This window comes from Thunnus albacares, chromosome 16 (genome assembly GCF_914725855.1).
Source record: "Thunnus albacares chromosome 16, fThuAlb1.1, whole genome shotgun sequence".
Taxonomy (NCBI): Eukaryota; Metazoa; Chordata; class Actinopteri; order Scombriformes; family Scombridae; genus Thunnus; species Thunnus albacares.
Window position 1 is genome coordinate 27,372,166 of NC_058121.1, and position 25,039 is coordinate 27,397,204.

The 25,039-nt window shown below is 38.2% G+C and overlaps 2 protein-coding genes across 10 annotated transcripts in view; one reads left to right on the top strand and one right to left on the bottom strand.

Moving 5' to 3' along the window:
- gtf3c2 (general transcription factor IIIC, polypeptide 2, beta) overlaps positions 1-7,401 on the top strand; it is a 38,321-nt gene extending 30,920 nt beyond the window's left edge. For all 6 annotated transcript variants that reach the window (XM_044376546.1, XM_044376548.1, XM_044376545.1 and 3 more), the window contains 6 exons: positions 131-292; positions 950-1,028; positions 1,757-1,885; positions 2,108-2,380; positions 3,556-3,663; positions 5,643-7,401. In XM_044376546.1, the coding sequence (XP_044232481.1) occupies positions 131-292; positions 950-1,028; positions 1,757-1,885; positions 2,108-2,380; positions 3,556-3,663; positions 5,643-5,843 (952 nt within the window). In that variant the 3' untranslated portion in view covers positions 5,844-7,401. The remainder of the gene's footprint in view (positions 1-130; positions 293-949; positions 1,029-1,756; positions 1,886-2,107; positions 2,381-3,555; positions 3,664-5,642) is intronic.
- A 1,441-nt stretch (positions 7,402-8,842) lies between these two features.
- slc30a2 (solute carrier family 30 member 2) overlaps positions 8,843-25,039 on the bottom strand; it is a 48,235-nt gene continuing 32,038 nt past the window's right edge. For 3 of the 4 annotated variants that reach the window (XM_044376239.1, XM_044376238.1, XM_044376241.1), the window contains exons 4-10: positions 23,717-23,928; positions 21,032-21,178; positions 19,455-19,608; positions 17,958-18,177; positions 17,348-17,453; positions 15,440-15,574; positions 8,843-14,270 (exon numbers count right to left, since the gene is read on the bottom strand). In XM_044376239.1, coding sequence (XP_044232174.1) covers positions 14,125-14,270; positions 15,440-15,574; positions 17,348-17,453; positions 17,958-18,177; positions 19,455-19,608; positions 21,032-21,178; positions 23,717-23,928 — 1,120 coding nt within the window. In that variant the 3' untranslated portion in view covers positions 8,843-14,124. Of the gene's footprint in view, positions 14,271-15,439; positions 15,575-17,347; positions 17,454-17,957; positions 18,178-19,454; positions 19,609-21,031; positions 21,179-23,716; positions 23,929-25,039 lie in introns of those variants that run through there. The other variant, XR_006407712.1, reaches the window with a different exon arrangement.

Genomic DNA, 25,039 nt, shown 5'->3' on the forward strand with positions numbered 1-25,039 from the left:
TTTATAGATTTCTCGCAATTGGAAAAATATGGAATTTTCTCACCATGAGCACGACTTTAATCAAAAATGGATGACGGACACTTTTCATCTGACGAGTTGTTAAAGCTGTTTCTCTTTTTCTCTTTAACAGACACCTGTTGGTGACGGCAGGAGAGGACCGCTTCGTGAAGACGTGGGATCTGAGGAGGCTTTATAATCCCATCACTGTCCAGAAACGCTTTCTTACCAACGAAGTCTACTGGCCTTTAAACGCACCGGGGCTCCTCTTGGCCCAAGAGAACACCTACGCAGCGTAAGACAGTCTCTCTGTTTTTGTCTTGTCACAAGTCATATTCAGATTTTGCTCACACAGGACATCTGTGCAGGATGATGTAAGTCTGTAAGAAGTCTCTAAGGTTGGAGAGATGGGAGGTTTGGACAGTTTAATTATGCCACACTTTTTAATCAATTAGTTGTAATCTAATCCGTCATAACAACAATAACTACAGCGTCATGTGCAACATGTTTCAAACACAGGCTTTCTGTTTTAAATTTGTTGTCTTCAATTCAAGATAAGAAAACATCTTGATGACATCATCTCCGTTATTTTCTCAGACTTCAGACAAGTTAGTTTTACTCACCATGACTAGTAAGTCGCCTCTGACATTAAAAAAAAAACCTGAGTCGAAAGGCTTAAAAAAGTCCAGAAATAGGTGGAAAAGTTGGTGTATTGATAAAAGCAAAATGCAACACATGACATAAATGTTCACTGAAGAGACGAAAACATCAGATCTGTGTGGAGCAACAAAGAGACTGATGTTCTACAAATGAACACATCAAACAAACAGAAATGTCATATTTCAGTCATGTTTCCTACATTGTTTTTCACCATTTGGGTTCAACTGGAGCTCTTCTTCCATCTCCCCACCTGTCCTGTTTAATTCTGTTGTTTTTTAATCTGCCTATGTAGGAACGGTTCACATGGAGTCCATTACTATGATCATTACATGCGCTCCATCTACGCTGTTCCCAGGATGGCCACTATGTGGGTGAGTGTGACATCTTCCATCTTTTAGTCACTGACATCCAGTAAATCAGCCACAGAGGACAAAACAGGTTTAACACGACACTCCTGCTGATAACGATGAAGAGACATGTGGGAGGATGGAAGTTTTATCCTGATCTCAAACCAAGTTACACTCTGTTTTTGGACGTCTCTGCTCTTTATGGAGCTTTCATAATGAACACTTTCCAACATACGGAGGTTTATAAGTGTATGTGGTACCAGGACACCAGTTGATATGTTTGACCTTTGACCATAAAATGATAAAGATAAATCCCCTGAAAGGCCAAAGCCTTGTTAATCCTTCTAAAATCTCTAGAAAATTACTCATGAATATAGTTGAAGTTTTAAAAAAGACTCAGTAATTAAACAGCTGGGCACTAGATTAATCAAATGTTAATCAAGCAGAAGTAAATATTACATTTTTCTGGACTATTTGTTGTTGTGGATTAATCCACATTTGGTGCTCTAGTGGAAACATTTATTTTGTGCATTTCTATTATTGTGTGGTGAAAAATGCAAATTGATTTTATAATTAAAAATACAATCAAATGTCTTGAATTTCAAGAATTTTAGGAACTTTTTCCTCAGTTTTGATGATTCCTTCAAGAACACATCGAGACATTCTTATGAAAATGTGTAAACAGGACAATAATTCAAGAGGGAAATAGCTAATATCTCAATGCTGATTGGTCTTTCTCTGTTTGATTGCAGTCCATATCTTACACTGATTGGCTGAACAGCGTGATGACATCAGACACCCTCGGTGAGGTGATTCTCGCCGTGTTACCTCAGATATGCTACAGCCCTCAATACATCAAACGCACGATAGAGAGACGTTTTGTAAGTTTCCTGTTTGTATCTTTTGTTTTCTAGTTTTCTGTATTCTTTTATTGATTTGATTCTCTTTTCTTTCTTTCTTCATACCTGAAATAATGAACACTTTTGCTGCTTTAAACAGTTAAACAATGGCTTGAATAAAACTGTTCTGATAAGTCCTTGTAGATTTGAGCAGTCTAACAGTCCCGTATATTGACTTGTTCTCCCTTCATGTTGTGTCTTCAGCCCATCTACTTCACATCTGTGGTGCCTTATGATACAACTGAAGAAGAGAAAGAAGAGACTGAAGTAGCGGAGGAGCGGAGAGATGCTGTAGAGGAGCAGGAACGAGAAGAGACGGAAGGAGCGGATGTTCAATCCGAAGAGGGGAACGAGAGCAATAATGAAAATGGAAGAGAGGGAGGAAGAGGTAGAAAAGATAAAAGTCCTCCTCTGCTGTTCCAGACGTACAAAGAGGCCGTGAAGAAATACTACCTCCATCACACAGACAGCGATATGGTGGGTAGACAAGACGTTCACATTTGTAGAGCACTTTTCACAAACCACAAAGACTTTAAGAGATTGTTGAATTTAACGAAATAAAAGACAAAGAAACTATAAATAATACAGACCAAAGTTAAAAGAAAAGAAAAGAGGTCAAGTTTTATCCCAGTCCGATTTGTAGTTTTACTTTTTCTTGGATTAAAGTTATAAGCTCGATGATCTCTGTTTCGTTCTCTGTGGCGACACCGTATGGTGAGAAGCGGTAACTGCAGGTGTGTCGTTCTTTTGCGCAGATAATTATGCGCATTAATAAATTACTCTTATTTGCTTTTTACCCACAAAGCTTTTTTTGCACTTACAGTAACGTGACAAGTGTAGTTGTTGTCAATGCGAGTACTTCACCTGGTTCACTGACTCTCCTCTGCTCCGCTGTGTGCAGCAAACACACCAGGAGCAGCGGAGAGGATACAGCTCGACCATAAATGACAGCAAAACGCAGCAGAGACTGTTTATTTATGTTATTTTCCCTAATTTATCTGCACTCCTTTCATTTCAGCTCAGTGTGAGAGTTGCGCTGCTGTGTCTGCTCTCCTCTACTGTGAGGAGCAGCGAGTGATCCAGTAATCCAATTAAATGTCACATTAGAATCAATTCCCAGTGAGAATCTGCTGCAGAAACCAGTGTAGTACCAGTAGAGGGTTTTATAGACTGAACAGTTTGTCGAACTCTTTCAAAAATGCAACATAATTATCCAGATTATGTTGATTTTTCAACTTTAATTTTATTATTGGAAATTTGCAGACATGAGAAACATTGAACAGACACACAGACTTTAGAATAATATACGTCCATAAAATAAAAATACACATGAAATAATCTACATGACAGTAAAGATCCAGCCGTCATGACGCAGACCGATCACCAGCTGTATGAACTGATAACTGATGAATGTACCAACTGTATCATAGTTCTTTAAGTAATAACATCTAACTCACTTTCACTTCATGAAATACATCATTTCTGTAATATAATTTATGTAATTTAATTTATTTGTTAAATAATTAAAGGAAAGTAGCTTTTAGTATGATTTATTTAATGATAATGAGTAATTCTCCATAAAGTATGTTATATTTATATTTTAACACATGCTCTACATGTAAGAATGTAATAAAATCTTCTGTGATGTGCAGCGGACGTTCGTGCACAGCGAGAAACGAGCCGGATGGAAACGAATGAAAGAAACGGAGGTGAAGACGAAGATAAACATGGACGAGACGCCTTTGGCTGCACTGCATAAGGTATTTACACACACACACACACACACACACACACATACAGAGCGCAGTCATCATCATCAGACTCCTGCAGCACAACAACATGAAGAAGGAGGGAAAAGAAAGATAAACACTAGAATGAAAGACAGGAGAGAGAAAGAGCCTCCTCCTCCTCCTCCTCGTCTTCCTCCTCCTCCTCTGATGGGCAGCTATAAAGACAGAGCTGAATGTAATGATGTGTAAAATGAGAAAAATGTCACCCTCGGTGGAAGGAGGGAGGGAGGGGAAGAAGGGGGGAGGAGGGGGAGATGGAAAGCAGCCATTTGAGGATTTGATGTGTTTAATTTGAAGAGAGGAGGGTGTCGCTGCGCCCTCTGGGATGAGATGATGGACGGACGCTTCACGGGACAATCTTCAAAAAAACTAAACGCCGCCGGCTTGTTGACCGGCTGTTTGTCCGAAGGGGATAAATGGATTAGAGGAAGAGGTAGAGACTGACTCAAGAAGAGGAAGAGGAGGAAATAAAATAAAAGGGGGAGTGATGGAGAGAGGGATAGATGAGCGGAGGGAGGAGAGGCAGCGATGTCTCCTCACAGAGAATCACAGCTGAGTCATTCACAGAGGTGAATAAAAGTGTGTGTTGTTAATAATAATATCAACAATAACTCGAGTAGAATAAAAGCGGTCGGCTGAAATAACGACTTCATCACAAGTACAAGCGGAAAAGACTTTGAGTAGCAGCAGTGGAAGTGACTGATACATCTTAAACCTCCGTTATCCTGAAGTTATTAAAAACATGCCGCATCGCTGCACCGGGTGACATGTTCCTCTACAAGGCTGCTCATAACTGGTTATTAAAGGAGGCATCTAGCAGAGCAGACTATAACATTCATGAGCATGTTTTAATTAGTGTATAATCACCTGAAAATAAGAATCGTGTTTTCATTACCTTTTAAGAACGAGCTCTAGGGAGCAGGCGGCCATGTTTCTACAGTAGACCAGAGCAGCTGGCTCTAGACAGAGACTTTCATGAGGCTCTCCTACAGGCTTGGAAGGGGAAGGGAGGGTTATTTAGCTGGTTAAAATATCTCCTTCAAATGTGCTTTCAATGTAAGTGATGGAGGCCAAAATCCACAGTGTAGATTGTGAAGCTTCTATTCAGCTTCAGCAGTCTGAGTTAGTCATATCAAGTGGATATCTGACACATTTACAGTCTTTTTAGCATCAAATTCCCTCTTTGTGTTTCCTCGGACAGTGTTTCCCTGTTGAGCTGCAGGTGGAAGTATAGTAACAAAAAGAGGGACTTTAACACTAAAAAGACTGTAACGTTGAAAGATATCTACTTGATTTGACTCATTTGGATGCTGAAGCTTCATATTAGCTTCAGATAAACTTTTAAATACATTTTTTTGCACAGAAGGAGGACTGTGGGTTTTGTCTCTCATCACTTCCATTGTAAGGTCATTATGAAGGGATCTTCTAATGGTCAGTATGAACAGGAGGAATGATTATGCTGACAGTTGCACCTATTTCTGTCATTTTTCACATTATCAAATGAGTGTAACATTATGAATGTCCTATTAAGAAGTGTGTTATTAGACTTTTCATCTCATCGTTGACTGCGGCTGTTCAGAGCAGCTTTTGCCTTCTGACAAGGTTGGAAAACACGTCGTACAAACCCAGCCCCTTAAACCTAGATTGAAAAATGTTGGAATTTCCCTTTAAGCGACTGTATAAGCGCATAAACAGCTGGATGTCCCACAACTTCCTGCAGCTGACCGATGGCAAAACCAAAATACGACAGCTGGTTTTTACCCTATAATGTGTTGTTTTGTGTTTAAGTCCCTCTCTATATCTAATCCACTGACTTCATTCTGTGTTCAAACTGTGAGAAATAAATATCAGCTGTAAGGATTTTGGAAATGTACTAACCTTTTAGTGACGAGTTTCTGGCATTGTGAGCATACAGAAGAATCTTCTGACAGTCTTCCTCCTCTCCTCAGGTACGTTTCAGCCCCAACATGAACTGTCATACCTGGGTGGCGTCCGGAGGCCAGACGGGTCTGGTGAGACTCAACTGTCTGAGGAGTATGATCAGCTGTCATGTCAAGAAGATGATCAGCGAGAACCAGGCTCAGTTCAACGCACTGTACTCTCCAGAAGAACAGAAGGAAGCTGCTCAAACCGTGACAGAGCAGCTATAGCAGGAGCTAAACTATCAGAATGTCAATCACACTGTTGTCAGACAAAACCTGCAAAAAAGTCTTTATAGAATAATAAAAAAAAAAGATATTAATTTCTTATTCTTGTGTCTGTTGGTTAAGGATGAGGTCACTAAAATTACAAAGAATCAAATCTCACTGCTAACAGTACTGTATCTACAGTAGCCATGGTTTTATTTGTGTCTTTTGAGATTTCTGCCTCCGATAATTAATCGTATCAACTTTAAATTGGAAGCAGAAACTATTTGCAGGTTTGTTTGTTTCCACAGCAGCTCGTTAATACACTCAAATGAACTTCATTTCTCTAATTTTGTCTGTCGTCTTCCGCTGTTGTCATCAAATGATGATCAGAAGTGTTAATGTGGGGAAACGTTCAGGCTTTCTCACATTTTAATTTGGCAAAATATTTAATGTTGTAATCAGCGAGACATTCCGTTGCATGTTTGTTAATTTATGTTCAGATTTCTGCCACAAAGGAAATTATTATCAGTTGTTAATGAACCACCGTGTTTGTGTGTTCTGGTCTCTTTACGCACTGGTGTTGTTTCCAGACTCGTACACCTTCGTCTAGAGAGGAGACGTTAGCGTAGCAGCAGTCCTCCATCTGTGTCCACACAGGATGCGTTCAGGCACAGTATTGTGTGTAGGTCATCTGTGTTTTGGTTGCACTCGGAGCCCAAAACACAATCACAGTAGTAACTTGCATACACACTCTCTGTGTAAACACCATGTTGGTTAATTGGTTATATATTCATCATTGTCATTTTTTCACAGTACCTTAAAGATACGCTCCTGTATTTCTTTCTAACAGCCTTTAAATCTTCTCCAGTGTCACTGCAGATGTTGTAAAACCCGTCTTGAGTTTCAGAACCTCAACAGAAAGGCTGGAGGAATCGGGGGGGGGGATTTGGAGTTTGCTGTATCTTTGGGCTCATTCATGCTGCTGTACTTGTTTAATTGATTGTTTTCTCGTTTATCATGTTCAACAACTCAGGCTGTAACTGAGGGGGAAATACTTGAATTTTTTTATTGCAACTTTGCAGGATGTAATGTTTATAAATGATAAATTTTAGGTATTTTTTCATTGTTCCTTGTTGAACTTATTCCTGGTGTTTAGATCCATAATTTTGCTGCAGTATTGTGATGTGGCTTCTTGACTTAAGTTATTATTCAGTTTCTTTCAGTAATTAATCTCTGTTTTTAGAGGTAAACAAAAACATCTTTTCCGCTAAGTTAAATTAGGGGTTTTGAAAAGGTGCAAAATTTTCTTTTTATTTTTCTTCTTAATGGGGATTATTTCCAAAATGTCATTGACAGTTTCAGAATGATGTTTAGTGAACACCATGATAAAGATGTCAGTGATGGAAAAATAGTTCGATATTATCTTATAACTTGTAAATTTTAAAGATGACTCATGAAAGCATTGAAATGTACAGCACCTGCTCTTTTGTTGTCACTATTTCTGAAATGGTGCGTCAAAATTAATGTTTTTGTAATAAAATACAATTTGAATAAATAATAAATACAAGTTGAGCTTGAATATTTATTATTGATCTTGTCTATTAGTAGCTGTGCTGGAGCTTCTTTCTTTAATGGGGACATAAAATGCACATTTCAAGGCTCTTTTTTTATTCTGGGGCTCTGCTGGAATATCTGCAGGATTTAGTTTTTAAAACTCCTTATTTATGTTATACTGGTCCTTTATGCAGCTCCTCAGTTCAGCCTCTGTCTGAAACAGGCTGTTTTAGCTCCTGTCTCTTTAAGGCCCGCCTCCTGATGAGCCCACTCTGTTCTGATTGGCCGGCTCCTGGAAGCTGCCCATCCGTAGATGTCTGTAAATATGTGATTGGACACGTGGAACAACCTCAGCAACAAAGACTACGGAGAGGTCGGCAATTTGAGGGCATTCGCCAACAATCTGATGTCATCATGAGGAAGAAGTTAGACGTAACTTTGTAAAGAAAAGGCTCAGAGCAGACTGAAGCCCTGACTTCATACTTTCAGGGAGCATTTTACATGTTCCCTTCAAGTTTTGGAGTTTTGACCATGTTTAACCCTTTCATGCATTGTGGTCACTACAGTGGACAGCTATTCCAAAGCCATTTTCTTTTTTAATGCATGGGTTTTAATGGTATAGTTGCACATCAGCCAACACAGCAGACTCTAGTGTGTCATCCATAGACTTATGAAAATATGGACGTTGTTACCGTGACGTCACTCGTTGGTTTCTGTAGAGCGGTTTTGAAGCTCAAAGTGAGCCGCTCTGGCCGTCGCCATCTTGGCAGTGCGTGACGCTGCCTAACTCTCAGCCAATCAAAAATGGGCAAAGAGGCGGGCCGAATGGCTGAAACAAGCCACCTAGCAGCTGGCGGACCTGTCACTCAAAGCAGCCATGTCCATTATGCAGAACTTTACGGCTTAATAACATTTAAACGGGCGAGTTATAATAAAATTCACCCCCCGTACAGTTGTCATGGAAGAGGAAATTATCTACAGAGACCAAAACCATTTTTTGTACCATAAACATGTTTATTTCTGCTGTAAAGTTGGGCATTTTAACATGGGGGTTTATGGGGATTGACTCGCTTTTGGAGCCTCAAGTGGCTGTTCAAGGAACTGCAGGTTTTGGGTTAGGGTTAGACAGAAATGACAGAAAATCACAAAAAAAAAAAAAAAGCATGATGTGTCCCCTTTGAAGTGCTCAGAAAATTAATTTGAACATCTACACTTCCATGACAACCTGGGCAAACTAAATCTGTTGATGAAGACCATGTGATACGATCAAAAGCTCCAAAGCAGCTACTACAAGACCTTGTGATGGCTTGTTAGAACTGGATTAATGATCCAAACAGTAACTACGCAGCTTTAGAATAAACATTTATGTCAAAACCAAAAAAATATGGATAAATTTAAAGTGAATCAGTTGATCTTCTACATTGTCTCTTTGTTCCAGTTGACTTCTTTAAATAATCCATCCTCACTCCATCATCTGCAGTCTTTTATTTCACTTTACAAAAAACTCTTGCCACACTTAAAAATGAAATACCAAACATCACAGAGGTGACAAGTGGATTTATGCAGCATCACCATAACACGTAGACAAATAGGACTGTTTTTAAAGACCGATTGTACAAGGAGGATCAATGTATTTACACATATACACAAAAATAATACACAGAAAATACACAATATTTGACATATTTACAACAGTCACACGAAGTATAATTGTCACAGACGACAACAGCACGATACAGAGCATTCTCAAACATTAGACTTTCATAGTAAACAAACAGGAACACTTTTTTTTCTGGAATGAAATGAACTTTTATCAGACTATGAAGAAGACTTTGGCTCCAGTTTAACACCACAGCCTGTGGGAGGAGAACTCCAGTATGTATATCAAAACTAACACAGTAAAATGCATCCGTCATCATTACATTCACTTAGTTTTAACATCATAGCTGTTGGGTCCTTATATATATATATTCTTATTTTGTATTATTTCAAAAGGAAAAAATGTATTTAATATACAGGATCTTCATAAAAATTGGTGAAAATATAGAATTTTAAACATTTTCTTTCCTCTTTGATTAATCTTCCGCATTATATATCAACGTATTCTTATTGGCAGTTGGACAAGAAACTTCTTACTGTACATGATATTGAATAACAGCTAACAACCATGCAAGTACGTGGATCAGAATGGATGTCAAGTTGGCGTTTACAAGGTACAACTGTCCTTTTAATTGAGAGCAAATAACAACATCAACAGTTCATAGTAGTTGGAGAACGTTACAGGCTTTGCTTTTCTTATCTAAAATTATTCATTTATTTTTTAAATTATACTCGAGACCAAAGCAGTTACCAACACCGACCAAAACTGGTTATATGGAACATGCGTAGATAGTCGTGGTCCCCAGAGAATGAACCCTAATGATGTTGATGACACCATGATCTTCCTCTTCAGCCAACCTCAACCCAATATTTCATTAAAATCAAATCTAATCGGCAATTTGCATTTAAATTTACTGAGCACGTTCTAGCTCCCCAGAGGATGAACTATTTTCCATTTAATTCATTTACAACTGTTCCTCTAGTGCCTCCCAGCAGCCAAATAATTAGTTTTATACACAACATAGTTACAGTAATGATCAGATTGACCAGAAGAACATGAACCTTGCTGTGGATATTCACTGTCCCCAGAGGATGGATCCTTATCATCAAGCTTTATTGATTTTGAACCTCATGGCCCTTTCCTCTAATTTAAATAACATCACCCCAAACTTTTCTCAGTAAGTAAAAAGTAACAAATCCAAAGGCCTGTTTGCTGTGAAATTTTCTGAGCACATTCTTGCTCCCCAGAGGATGAACTGTTTTTCATTTAATTAATCACACAACTGTTGCTCTAGTGCCTCCCAGTGGTCCAAATGATGATGAGTTTTGTAGACAACATAGTGACAGTAACCTTATTACCTTATTGGTTTTTAATGATCACGTGGCCCTTTCCTCTAATCCCACCATCACCCCAAAATTTACACAATAAGCAAAAAGATCAAAAAGTAGCAAATTCCTGCTCCCCAGAGGATTGATTCTGTCATTTTTTTGTTTGTTTATAATACTGAAATGTATCCCGTAGTGCCTCCCTCAGGCCAAATTATTAGTTATTTCACAACATCACTTATCACCTAACAAGCAGACTGACATGAAACATGTTGTGGATATTCATGGTCCCCAAAAGATGAACTACATTTTGATGATTTCCAGTAGTGCCACCCTTACACCAACATCACCAACATTTTAACTTTCACAAAAAGATCTTGCAATAGGCTGCTGAGCAGTATCACCCAACCCCAGAGGATAAACCCTTCTGGATTTGTACTCGGAGCAGAATGGACGTCAACGAGGTGTCATTTGACCTGTTCTGTAGCGCCATCTTGACATCAGATTTGATATATTCAGTCTCCAGGGCAGCAAGACTGCAAGATATCAGCTTAACTGTCAGTATGTTCATCTTGTGGGATATAATGACAATTGATGAATTGCTCCCATAAAATAACGTTTTTATTATTACCAAGATAGTAGCTTCTTTGAGCCACTAATAGGGCTTAGACTTCCATGCCGCCTTCATATCATGTCGTTTACACTGTAATTACAAGCGACTGAAGGGAAAAATCATTCAGGTCAGCCTCCAAGTCATAATTCTGGTTGGAGATTTGATAATTCCTATCGCTAACAACGACACCTCCCACAGAGGAGTCAAAAAACTAGTTGACAGCCTAGTAAAATGTCTGTAAAGCCACTATTGCTGAGTTAAATCATTTTAAAAAATCCAATATTAACTCAAAATTCATTCAATTTAGCTAATTGATATGGAGCTATAACTTTTTCGTCTATCTGGTTGCTCTTGGAGACGGGTGTGATGGAATAGTAGTAAGCAGTAGTAGCAGTAATCAAGCCCTGTTCATATACTCAGCCCTGCTACTTCCACTCTGTCAGCATTACTACGCTTCAAGCCACTTCACCTGCATTTATCCAGTTTTTTGTTGTTGTTGTTTCTTCTGTTTTCTCGTACCTAACCCTGTTCCCTGACTCCTGCAGTTCTGTCTGCTCTGTCTCCACCCCCTCATCTCGTCTCGTCAGCCCTGCTTCTTTGCCCTCGATCCCCTCTCTTCCCAGCCTCACCAGGACTGCATTCCCTTCTCCCGGCCTTCTCAATAAACACCTTGTTTCTATCGAATCTCTGTCTCTTCACAGCTGAGTGTCTGCACTTGAGTCCAATGTGAGGTTTATCCATTCTTTGCATGAATACAGCATCAGTCTTAATAATACTGTTGATACAAGTTTTATATTCTAACAGGAGCACTGATGATGATCATGTAATTAATTGGTATTCGTCAACGAAAGCACATATGTCACATTATGTGTCTCATATAAATAACGGAACAGTCAGCTAAAAAAGTAACTGAAAATCATATCATATCTATCAATCATCACTGATAGATAGATAGATAGATAGATAGATAGATAGATAGATAGATAGATAGATAGATAGATAGATAGATAGACAGACAGATGGATGAAAGCTCAGGGAACACAGAGACATACAGCTGATTGATGGGTAACACTGAAGCTACAGGAGGAAGTAAAGATAGATGAGATGGACGACAGCACAAAGCTGAAACTAATCATCCGTCTGCAGGACTAAATGGTTTTTGGCCTCAGACCTGAATGTCGACTCGGACGGTCGGTGGAACAAGCCGATGCTTTTACAGCAACTAGGCAAACATTTCTCACTCAGATACACATTAAATGAGCAATTAAAAGTACTGTCATTGGCTTTCAGGGGGATTTTGTAAAGTTTTGTGTGTGTGACTCTACTAAATACCACCATAAATATCCCTTAATGTGACCAGTTTTGAGCTTTCTTACAAAACAAATAATTACATCTCAACCAACTGTAATATTTCTATTATATTTTGCCTAAATCCAGATGTTCACTAATCTAGTATAGTTTACTTTTTCTGACCTTCAAGCCCCCCAAAATCCTCTTTATCTTTGGTATGATGTGATAAAATGACACAAAGTACATTACAGTAGAGAGTTTGGTCAAATCCAGAATTTGTTGAATAATTAGATATAACACATTAAAGCTAGCATGGTGTGATTAAATACAACACAGTGTATAATGTTCAGAGGGAACACTAGAACAGTTCAGATTAGGAGTTTAGTTTTTAAGAGCAATTTTCAGGGATTCAGAAAAGGGCTTGAACAAGTCACAGAGCTTATAAGATGCTAAAATGTTATGACGACTGCCTGAAAAGCTGCATTGACATCATGGTTGTCAGTTGTTGTGTCTGTCAGTCTTCTATCAAATTTATACCTGCTGTGGATAAATAAATATTGCAGTTTTCATGGATTAAAAGGTGTCTGCTAATAGTTCAACCTGCCCTACTTTCTCATTTATTTATCATGTAATTGACCACAAGACGTGATGTGACCCTCAGTCTGTGATTTTCTAAGGCAACAACCAACAATATGAACACTTCTGTATTTTTAGAGAGATTATTTCTGCTTTCCTTCCTTAAATGACAACTGTAGTCAGTGTGGTACAAAAGTAAGTATTTTGTGCACATATGTCAAGAAATAAATGGTGAAGAACTTGTGGAGTCCTGTTTGGCCTTTCAGTAACGGCAGTAAGATGACGGTGAACTGTGTCATGAGTGTTTGGTTCAGTCGGTGGACTATTTTGGTAAATTTAGCGTTGAAATCAAAACCAAGACATCAAAGTCATCCATGTGTCCCGCTGCGAGACTCAAACACTTACACATTAAAATATGCAACGCTGAGTAAATGTTGAGTTTAAGCAGCGTCGTCTTAACATGTGAGAAAAGTGTTTAAGCTGAACAGTAAATAATAACAACAACAGTCTGGCAGTTTCTGAAATTTGAAGGAAATATTAAGAAGTCGGCAGTGTTTTTGAACGTTTTTGAAGCATCACTCGCTGCGAGCGTTTACAGTTATTATCTCCTGAAATAGTTGCATAAATTAACCTGGTTACATCATCTCATGTCATTATACATAATTTATCCATCTAGTAAGTATTAAGCAGTCAGTTAAATGAGTTATACTTCACTTCAAGTCCAACTATTTGGCATTTATAAGCAGAATAGATGGTTTATAACACACTGTAATGTAGTTATAAGCAGATATAAGGATATTTTTAAGTATTTATTGATGAAGAGTATCCGTCACCAATGATAACTTCTCTTATGAAGACATATTTTACATTATTACATCCAGGTTATGGGAGCCCACAGGAAGAGTTAAAGTTGTTGACTGCTTACAGCTGCATTACAGTATGTGATAAAAACCATTTAACGGTTTATATTGTGCTGATAGATGCTGTAAAGGGGGGACTTAAAGTGTTACAGTTAAATGATGCTGTGATGTCATCTTGTGCTGAGTGTTTTGGTGACAAAAGGCAACTTCCTGGTTCGTTGTGATGTCTTGTGAAGTTAAGTTTAGTGCTCAAACACCACTGACAGGCTAAGTTTGCTCCAGCGTTAACACTCTTCTATGAACACACGGATGATTTTGATGTCTATTTTCTTACGACTTAACGGTGAAGTTTGCCAACATAACGATCTACCAAAACACTTCCCTCTGTTCCAGGTCGCTGCTTTGGGAACACAGCTAGTAATGCTCCAGAAACAATGAAAACATGTCTGAGCCGCGTCATGTTGTGGTCGGTCCGGTATCGGTGTCAGTCACAGGGGTCCTGGCAGTGGGAGCAGTGGCTCATGTCTTCAGAGTAAAGCTCCACCTGGATGGTGATGCTGTAGAAACCGAACTTAGTGTGAAGCAGATCAGTGGCCTCCTGCAGCACAGACTGAGGGTCGGCACCTTCCTCTGGAGGACGCAAAACAGGAAACAGAAAGCAACGCATGTAAGATATTCTTATAGTACTTTGCTCTTTCTTCTCTATTCTTCTTGCTTTGCTTTTCATGCATGTAAAACATTCAAAGAACTTAGTGCAGATAGAAACAACATTTGAAATAAACGCTCAGATCAGAAAACATGCAGAATGAAGATGAAACTATGTCTGATGAGCAAGTTCATTTCACCCAAATGAACATTTTTGTGATGCACTAACACTTAACCATTCGTCCTTCAGATTTCTATAGATTATAGATAAATTAAAGCTGCAATATGTCTCATAATTATATATCATTCTTATATAAATCTATATGTTGCAGTGTCTTGAAACAAAGTCACTCCACTGGTGATGAGGTTTGTTACACTTGGTGGTCAATTAAATTAAATATTTGCATTCATGTTACCTGTGAAAGTAACATTTTCACTGCAGACCAGCATCAGCTTTAACCCTCCTGTTGTACCAGTATCCTGACAAAGAAATTATGAATTATTTTAACTATAGTTGAGATCAAAGGAAAATATGTTGATGGATTATTGCAGACTGGTTCATGTAAAAGTTTAGTCAGGATACTGTTTTAAAACCATTTCATTTTTTTTGATGAAGGCACATAATGACACCTGTTGTCCTCCCGGGTCAAAATTGACCCGAGGACAACAGGAGGGTTAAAGCTGAATGTGGCTGAAAGAAAACTTACGTAACGTACATGTCTATACAGGTTTTCAGTGTTCTACTGAATTCAGCTCAGTTTAACATCTTTATTTAAATATCTTTTCATTCATATCTTACAAATCGCCTAAACTGTGTTCACTGCTCATATTCATCAATATGAATATAAATTGCACAAATTCAAATTATTACAGTTGTAGTAGTATCTCTGGTTGCAGTAATCTCTCTCTGCTAGTTATTCTTGTTTACTGCAATTTTTCTCTTTTCCATTACAGACCGTATTGTACTCTTGTCAGATTCTTTTCTATTCTGTCTCTTTTTGTATTCTACTCTGCTTTCTGCTGCATTTTATTTCTAACATTCTGCTGATTTACTGAGCTCTAACCTATTTTAACTCCTCTTCTATAGAGTTGACTATGAGCCAAACTCTGTCCTCTACCATCGTATAGTGTTTGTAGATCAGATGTTAGTTTACCGATGGCCAGGTGGACGGAGACCAACGACTGGCCCAGAGTCAGAGCCCAGAGGTGCAGACAGTGTATGGACTTCACAGCTTTCACAGACATCAGCACCTCCTTCACCGAGTTAAACTCTATTCCTTTTGGAGACCCTGAAAAAAAAAAACAGGCCATAAATTAATAAACAACAGGTCCTGCAGTATTTCTGTGAATTTGTGGCTCATTTTACAGGGTAAAAGTCGGCTTCAGACTGCAGAGAGTACATGTTAATGTGCACTTAAAGTTTACTTACAATGATTCAAACAACAACCTCATGATACTACAAAGTTAGCTGCACTATATTAAATTGTCTCCAGTACTTTGCAGTAACTGATCAATAAGTTTACATTCAGTTAGTCAAATACTGGCAATAATATGAGCAAAGTCACATTCTGTTTGTATATAAACTGTCTATACTGAAAATTATATGAAGTTAATGACAGAAACTGCAGCCTTGACTCTTCTCTACTCGTTCATGTTGTCCGAAAATGTTTTTAAAAGATGCCTCAGGTGCTACTTCTGGTTGACTCATCTTCAGGAAGTTCACTGATGTGCAAAGAGGATTTTAAAAATGTTCCCAAAGATCTTGGGATTTTTGTGGTGAACTTCATAAAATCTTCCCCAGGATGTGAGTATCTGCTCTGGTTCATCTCATGTTTGTTCTGCATCAACTGACGTTGGAGCAGCGAATCGAGTCCTAACAATCACTTTAGGACAAAATCCTGCTGCTAGTTTCAATTCATGAACCCACAGTATATTTTTTTAATATGATTTAGTCAAGAAAGTCATTTTTGCCTGTATTTCATTCAAATTAGGCTTTAAGTTTTCACATGAGAGCACAGAACATGAAGGCTTCTGGCATCATATGTTGACCTTGTCAGATCAGGTCAGGCCCTGAACAGCTCGGTCGTGGCTGCAGGCGAGAAAAACAACTGGTCAGAAATATCATCTTAAAGGAATAGTTCAACATTTTGGGAAATTCACTTATTTGCTTTTATATTTATAAGTGTTAGATGAAAATATTAGAGCTGCAACAATTAGTCAATTAAAGATTAATTGGCAACTATTTTGATAATCAATTCAGCGTTTCGAGTAATTTTTTAAGAAAACTCTTCTGTTTATGTGTTGAACAAACTATTATATATCAGTGTTTTTGATGCGTTTGTTAGAGGGACAGTGTTGATATGACAGCAGATGACAGGAGACAGACGGTTTCAAACTGTTGACGTTACTGTTATTGATGCTGATTTTTAAAAGCTTAATTACTCTCCTTTAACTCAGAACATGGTAAACCTACCTGCTAGACATCAGGATGTTAGCATCATACTACACGTAGCAAGTTTTAAAAAATATAACTTACTGAACAAATATAAAAATGGATGATCAGAAAGAAACATCGGCATAGAAGGATCTGGTACAGAATATGTAAGTTTTTGTTTTTTATGTTTCTGTTGTTTGAGGTCAAACAGGAAGTGTTGTTGTGAAAAGCTTCAGCACCTTTTTCACACTGTAGAAATCTTTAAGTTGTGTTATTGTGTTGTTTTCAACTGTGATATTTGAGTATCTGCCTTTTTTATACGTTTATGCACAGTATGTATGAATTTATATATATATATATATATATATATATATATATATATATATATATATATATATATATATATGACCTAATTATTTCTGTTCTGTTCTGTTATTGGAATAAAATACATTTCATTCATTGTGAGTATGCTACAGTGGTGTTAACATTTAGCTCAGTACAGCAGACGTGTTTGTCATAACTTAGTGTCCTTGTCAGTATTACCAGAACCACATGACTACAACATTTTTCACCATTCCCCTCTAAAAATGGACTTTTTTAAGCAGAGGAAGCCGATGAAGATGAATACCTTCCATGAGTATCCTGAAGACATCTCTGAGGATGGTGATGGTGGTGCAGAGGACGAAGACAGAGAACAGGAAGGTACAGATGGGATCTGCGACTTTGTACTCAGGCTGAAAGAGAGAAAAAAAAAAGGTTTTGGAGACTTTTTGAGTTTGAGTAAAAAGACATCAGATGGTGTTTTTACCACAGTCATGTGACCAGAAGATGCTCAGGGCAGAAACAGGGGAACATCTTGAACGATGATGGGAGAATTTGACTTTTTCCTTTCCAATAAACAAGCTTTTTTTGCCACTTTTGTACACTTTAAAATATACTTTTAAATTACACTTGTGACTGACATAATGCCCAATGAAGTGACTGTTTTTGGTATGAAGTATTATAAGATATATTATAGTGAATATTTAATAAATATACCAAAAGCCCTTGAACATAATTTAGACCATAAACAAGTCAAAACTCTATTATTATTATTATTATTATTATTATTATTATTATTATTATTGTTATAAGATAGAAGAGTTGTAGTTGACTGAATCATATTTGATTTTTATTAAAGGGCCAATATCAACTGACGTTTCAGTCTCACCCTAACATGAATGTGATCTATATCTGACCCGAAAGTAGATGATGGTCGCCGCCACCATGACGCCGACACTCTGCAGCAGGTCGCCGACCACGTGGATGAACGCTGCGCGGACGCTGGTGTTGCCGTGGCCACTGAGGAGCGTGTGAGAGTGACCGTGAGAGACGGGACTCTGACCGTCCTCGTCGATCTGGTGGTAGCCGCTGCCGTGAGCGTGGAAGGTGGTGGAGTGATGGAGGATGTAGGCCATGCTGCAGAGAGAAAAAAGGGGTGTTTTATTGACTGCCTTGCTCAAAGGCACACAGGAAACGACTGCGTTCATGTTAAAGTCTGCATCTGCATAAAAATGCATGTTTGCATTCCAGAAATACAATATGCAGTATTTCTCCTTTAAGGGGTGAATACGGAAGCCAAGAAGAGCCCTGGTGCAATAGTTTTAATTATTTATTATCTCAAGTTAATTATCTCACTATCTCAGGGTCATTAACTTGTTTTCTTGAGATAAATCTTGTAACCTTGAGGCAACAACCTTTTCTGTTTTGTGAAAAGGAAATCTTTATCTTTCTCAAGAAACAAAAACAATTGGGATAATTAATCCGTTATCATGAAAAAAAAACCCTGTAATCCTGATAAAAATACATTATTTCAAGATAACCTTAAAAAAATTATTTAAAATGTCTTGCAACCACTGCATGGCTTTCATAGGTGACAAAATAAGAAAAAATATAAAATAGTTTGACATTGAAGAAGTAGAATAGTAGAAAGTAGAAAGTACAAATACGTTATTCGGCAAAGGCACAAAAAGTGGAGTTTTTACAAATATTTGTTTCATACAAATATTTTAAAAATTATTTGTTTTCAGGCAAAAAAAACCAACAAAAAAACATGTCAAATACCAGCGCGCAGGTCGGTTACATCACTATCTTAGTCTCTCTCCTCTGCTCCGCTGTGACGTCTATCAGCAGGTCTCAGTGAGGGGAGTCACATCCACCTGCTACATGACGCACATTTCCTAATTTGGACATCACTCCCGGAGTTGGGAGTGTTCCCCAGAGATAAAGCTGAACTACTGACACACGCTTCATGAACATTTATCATAACACTTTAATTTTCTAAAATTAAAAGCCTAATAAAAACAAAAACAGGATTTTTAAGCCTCTTTCCACCTTTATTTGAATACAAATACGAATGATTTTGCTGCCTCAACAAATACAGATACAAATACAAATACTGGGCCATCTGCACATCCCTAGTAGAAAGTATGACAGTGAAGGAAAAACTAAATCATAACGTCACCCAGAAACCAAAAATCCAAGAAGTAATTTAGTCTTATAATTGCATTTTAAATGTAATCATAAAATAATTAATATGGTTGTTTTAATTACAATCAATACATAATTTCCGATTTTTAACAAGTTATTTTTTATTGATTTCACAATTCAGAAATAATCACCTGAGATAATTACTTTTTAAAACAGGACCACCATAAGATTAAATGTACTGTATTACCACTCTGAGAGGTACTCACATGATATTGACAATGACGGCACAACCAGAGGTGACTAACATCACATGACCATCAATCTCATAGTCGTTGCGCACAATCCTCTCGATGGCTAAATAGACCAGAGCCCCCGTAACAATCCAGATGGACATGACTGAGACTAATGCTCCCAGAATCTCTGTGGAGACAAGAGAAGAAGCCAAAGCATAAATCTTCATCACTTCATCATAGTTATAGAGTTCATCACACACAGTACAAGACAGCACATCTCTGTTTGAAGTTCTATAATCAACCACGTGCCTCAGAGACAACAGAGCTTCAACATCAAATACTATTCAGACAGAAGTCAAGACAATAAATTAACCACATAGACTCATTCACTGCCCCCATTCAAGTAAATGAGAGGCTGCGTCAGGACGCCCCCTTATGGTCACAGTTGAAAGCAACTTAAAGGACCAGTCTGTAGGATTTAGTGGCATCTAGTGGTGAGGTTGCAGATTGCAACCATCTGAATACCCCTCCCCTTCCAAGCGTGTAGGAGAACCTACGGTGGCCGTGAAAGTCATGAAAAACGTGAAAGTCTCTCTCTAGAATCAGTGTCTGGTTTGTCTGTTCTGGGCTACTGTAGAAACATGGCGGGCTCTGTGGAAGAGGACCTGCTCCCTATGTAGATATGAAGGCTCATTCTAAGGTAATGAAAACACAATGATTCTTAATTTCAGGTGATTATGCACTAATTTAAACATACTTATGAATATTATATTCCATTTCTGCCGAGTTACACTAGATGCTGCTAAATTCTACATACTGCACCTTTAATATGAATTACTCATCACTCTACATATACCGTAGTAATACAGTATGTTCACTTTTTATAGGTTTAAAGAAAAGGTCTTTCTATACTGAAATTGTGGCATCGTCAAAATTCATACATTTTTGCAAAATCTATCCGCAGACAGTTGTTTGATACATGGAGGACTTCAACATTCTTCAGCATTAGTTACAAATACTGTTTGTTTTAATAAGTGAAACATGTCAAAGTTAAATTGAGAGGAAATTATCTTATGTCACAAATCACAGCTTGTATTTTTTTTTTTTTTTTACAAATTTTGTGAAATGAGCAGCTAGCTAACTCACAAATCCACTCAATAACACTGAAACCAGGTTTAAGGTTCTCCACACAGTAGAGCTGTTAGCTCCACACTGCGCCAACTGAGGAAAACGATGCTAACAGCCACAGACGTAGATGTGTCGATGCTGCCACTTTCAGGCAAAGAAAGTAAGAAAGTAAGCTAGCTGCTGCAGTTTGAACATGGCTGCCACTTACTGAAAAAGGAAAAAACGACACTTATAAAACTCATCGCCTGCATTTGGCACAATCAAAACTACCTTTGAATGGCACAGGTTGGACTGAAACTTCAGCATGCAAACTCCACACAGAAAAGAACAGGTTTGCACCAGTCTTCTCCTATTCAGTGACTCTTAATTTATATATAAATGAATAAATATACTAAATTGTTCATCCAAACATCCATCCATCTGCCTCTCCTCTTTCCTCTCTCCATCCATCCACTCAGAGGAATCTTATCTCTCATCCTGACCTGATCTGTGCCAACCAAAGTTCATGGTTTTGGTGGGCGGTCTGGAGGAGATCCACAGGGAGAACAGGCTCACCATCATACTGCCAAAGTCTGTCAGGAGGTGGGCAGCGTCCGTCATGATGGCCAGGCTGTGGGCCAGGTAGCCTCCTACAGGGAGTCAGAAAACAACTTGATCAACTTGACTGTGAGAAATCTTCCTCACTAATCCTGTGATCTACTGTCTAAGTATATACAACTGTTACATTACTGCTATAAAAGTAACTATTATATAATAATAACAAATATTAGTGGTAACTGTTTTAAGGTTTATAAAGGGACGTTCAGCTATCGTCATTAAATTGCATCGACAGGTGAATCTTAAGTAAATCTTACTCCATCTTTCTCTCCAGACACCGAAGACTAGTTTGTTTGTTTTTATGGTAGTTCTATGGTACATTAATTATTTAATGATCTAATGAATATGGTAATTGGAAAAAAACAGACTTTGAAAACTCGCTTATAAGGAGTGTGCCACCAACTGTGAGACAATCTTCTGAGCAATAACACCCTCAACATTTAATCACATCTATTTTAGCCATTTAAAGGTTGATAAAGCCTGTAATTTAGTGCAGCTGGAAACCATAATACATATATATGTATTAACACTGAGACCATCTTTTTCTGAATAATACATCGGGCAGAAAAGATGTGACATTCTTTCATATTATGACAAACATCTCGGCGATCAGCCGTGAATCACCATTTTATGCTTTTATGAAATAAGTTTTGTGATTTTTAAAAAGAGAATCTTTGTATCTGATTTGTTTTACAGAGAAATTTGGAATTACTGATTTCATGAACCACAAACATATGGAAGTTTATTCATGACAAAAATATTGAGTGAGCACAAAACAAATTCAATCAACAATCAATTAGCAGAAATAGACTGAGACCACAGAACAAGTTTTTAGCACAAATACATTGTTAAAAACCTGGTTCACACTTCTTTCTGCATTAGTTTATGTTAATTTATGTCAGATTTTTGCCTGTGAACAAGTGGTCACAGCGGGAAGAAGCTTGATGTTACTTTACAAACTACTAAAACTGAGGGTTAGCTTTAAAGATGAAGGGAGGAAAGGAAGCTGTACTGCTCACTCAAATGTTGTCACACCAATCATTTTGTGTCCTCATAACATCTATCATTGTCATGATTCTGTCCTTTTTTGGGCTATCAAAGGTTGTTTTTCTCATACAGTACAAACTGTCCCTGTGTGCTCCCAAATTGTATCTCACAGCCTGTTAGTCACAATCAAGCAGCAATGCAGAAACACCTGAAAGTGCCACCGACGTCCGCCAGATGCTCCAACTGACTCCCATTCAAAACCTGTCAGCTTCTCTCTAGAAATACTGTGTGATTTTAAATTGCCGTTTGTTTCATTGTTGCTGTTTTTGTGTGGACCGTAGAAAGACTAGCAACTACTCTGTGGAAGCTAACAGGGATGCAAGTAAAGAATAAAGAAATTCTTAAATTTGTTTGTGCTCACTCCATTTTTTGTGCTAAAAAACGTCCACATCAGCTTCCAGCTTCTACAAAACAGGCTTCTCTGATGCTTGATGTAAACTCTGTTGTGGTAAAACTTAATAAAAACCCAGACACAACAAACAGCTATCCCTCATCTGCCTGGGGGAAAGATCACAAAGCTTCCTCTGACAAATGACTGTCAGCACTATTAGCTATTACTACTCTTGATGTCCATGGGGGAAAACTGTCAGTGCCTCTAAAAAGCTCTGGGAATGAGAAGTCTGCTGCAGCTGCTATACTTAAAACAACAGCTCTTGCTTCATCCCTAAAATGTCAGTTTCATCCATCTAACAAATTCATTTGATTTCATGTAGTTTCATGTAGAAAAGGTTGTGTCTAATCATTGTCTATGTCAAATACTTTTTGGTTTTTCAAAGACTCTCATAGTTGATGGTATGGAGGGTAAATATGAATAAACTCAATGTTCCCACAATTTTAGTTGTTTAATATCTAATTTATAAGCTTTAAACACATTACAAAAATAAAGACAAATTCATAGCACATAGCATTTAAAGGGGACATATTCTGCACATTTCCAGGTCTATACTTATATTCTGGGGCTCTACTGGAATATCTTTTCATGATTTACAGTTAAAATTTCCTTATTTATCTTCTACTGGTCCTTTATGCAGCCCCTCAGTTCAGCCTCTGTCTCAAACAGGCCGTTTTAGCTCCTGTCTCTTTAAGGCCCCGCCTCCTGATGAGCCCACTCTGTTCTGATTGGTCAGCTTCAGGAAGCTTCCTCTGGCTCTGGAGGCTACGTAAACAAACTAAAGTAGCAGGATCTCACTTCTTTTTCTCCTTCTTTACTACAAATGTCAACTTCTCAAATACATCTGTACATGTTCGAGCCGAAATCTGATCCAAAATATGCAAAGCAGCAACAAAGGCTACAGATGGATGGCCATTTGTGGGCATGTGAAGATAGATTTTGTCAGTATTATAAGTGATAAAATGGGTGGTTGTTTTGACTCTTGTATTTGAAAATTCACATTATTGAGATTTTGATTATGTATTAGAAAATACGCTTTCAAACAATATCAGTTCTGTAAGCAAGAAACACAAAGGTCTGACCTTCTGTTTTTTCTCTTTAATCCCTGATGTTTGAACTTCTAAACTTATACCTATGACCTCGCCAATCATGAAGACGAGGCAGACGGCTGAAGCGATGTAGAGTTTCTTCTGGGCCAGCAGCCTGTCCACACTGTCCTCACAAGCCAAGGCTTTGGTGCGGTGGCAGTGGACGCCGACGGGTCGTTTGAGCTCGATGGCACCAGACACGTCGCCGTTCTTAAAAGGGAAGTCGGGATACTGCTCTTTGGAGTCTGGAAAGGCGCTGCAGGGGTACAAAGGAAGGTATATGTTAATGAAGACAGAGATGGTCAATCGCTTTCATTTATGAAGTTTTTTAAAGCCCCTATAAGTGAAATAAGATTGAACCTTCCTGTCTATAGTAATGGTATCAAAATCGACAATGTGGCTAATTTTCTATTTCTATTTTCTACAGAGTGTTTCTACAAGTGTTGGTAGGGTCACTCTCTAATCTTTAAACCTGCATTAACTGATTTTTGGCCACCTGGGGGCAGCATATCACCTAATCACATATTGTATGATCACCTTTTAAATTGATATGTTGATCTTGTTAGGAAAAAGTTGCTTATTTCCACATTACAGAGTAACATTATCATTCATTTTTCATTTGTTTCTGTCCACCTTTTTTCTCTCTACCAACTGAAATATCTGGCTCTTTAGCTGCTAAATGCTCCACTATGTTCACCGGCTAGTCTACAGCTAACTGTGTCTGTTTGCCGTTTGGTGCTGAGCAGGTAGTGAACAGTGGCTTTTTAGAGCTTTTTCTCTGAAAACAGCTGCCTGCTGTGGCCCAAAACGACGCTATGAGAGCGCTGAGAGTGAACCAGAACAGTAAAGTCGCAGCCGGACAGATAAACAAAGCAGGATCTGTAGGTAAGGGACAAGATTTTGGGATTGGAAACATCTAGTTTCCGTTTCCATCCTGGCAGTTTCTACAGGAACATGCTTTGGTTGTATGCAGGTCCATTTGGGGAGTGAAATAAGTGGAACGCATTGGCAGAAATGTTGTCTGGACCTATGCTCCAGATTGGGATGCTATGAATCCCAACCTCACACCTTGTGCTCTTATTGGCTGGGAGCTACACACCCACAGCAAAATAATTAAAAAAAATATGAAAATACAGGCAGAGGGCAGAGTCTCTGAAGATAAATACACCACCACACACTTCTAGTGGGTCATAAGTGATGATTGAGAAGGATTACGAGTCGATACATTGTTTGTAGTAGAAAATTGTATTTTTCTACACAATTTCAGGTCGGGTTATTCAACGTTAGACCAGTGTCAACGTCTGGCAGGCTGTATCGGAATACAGATCTTTGCTCACCCTGTAATAGCAACAAATCTTCATTATAAT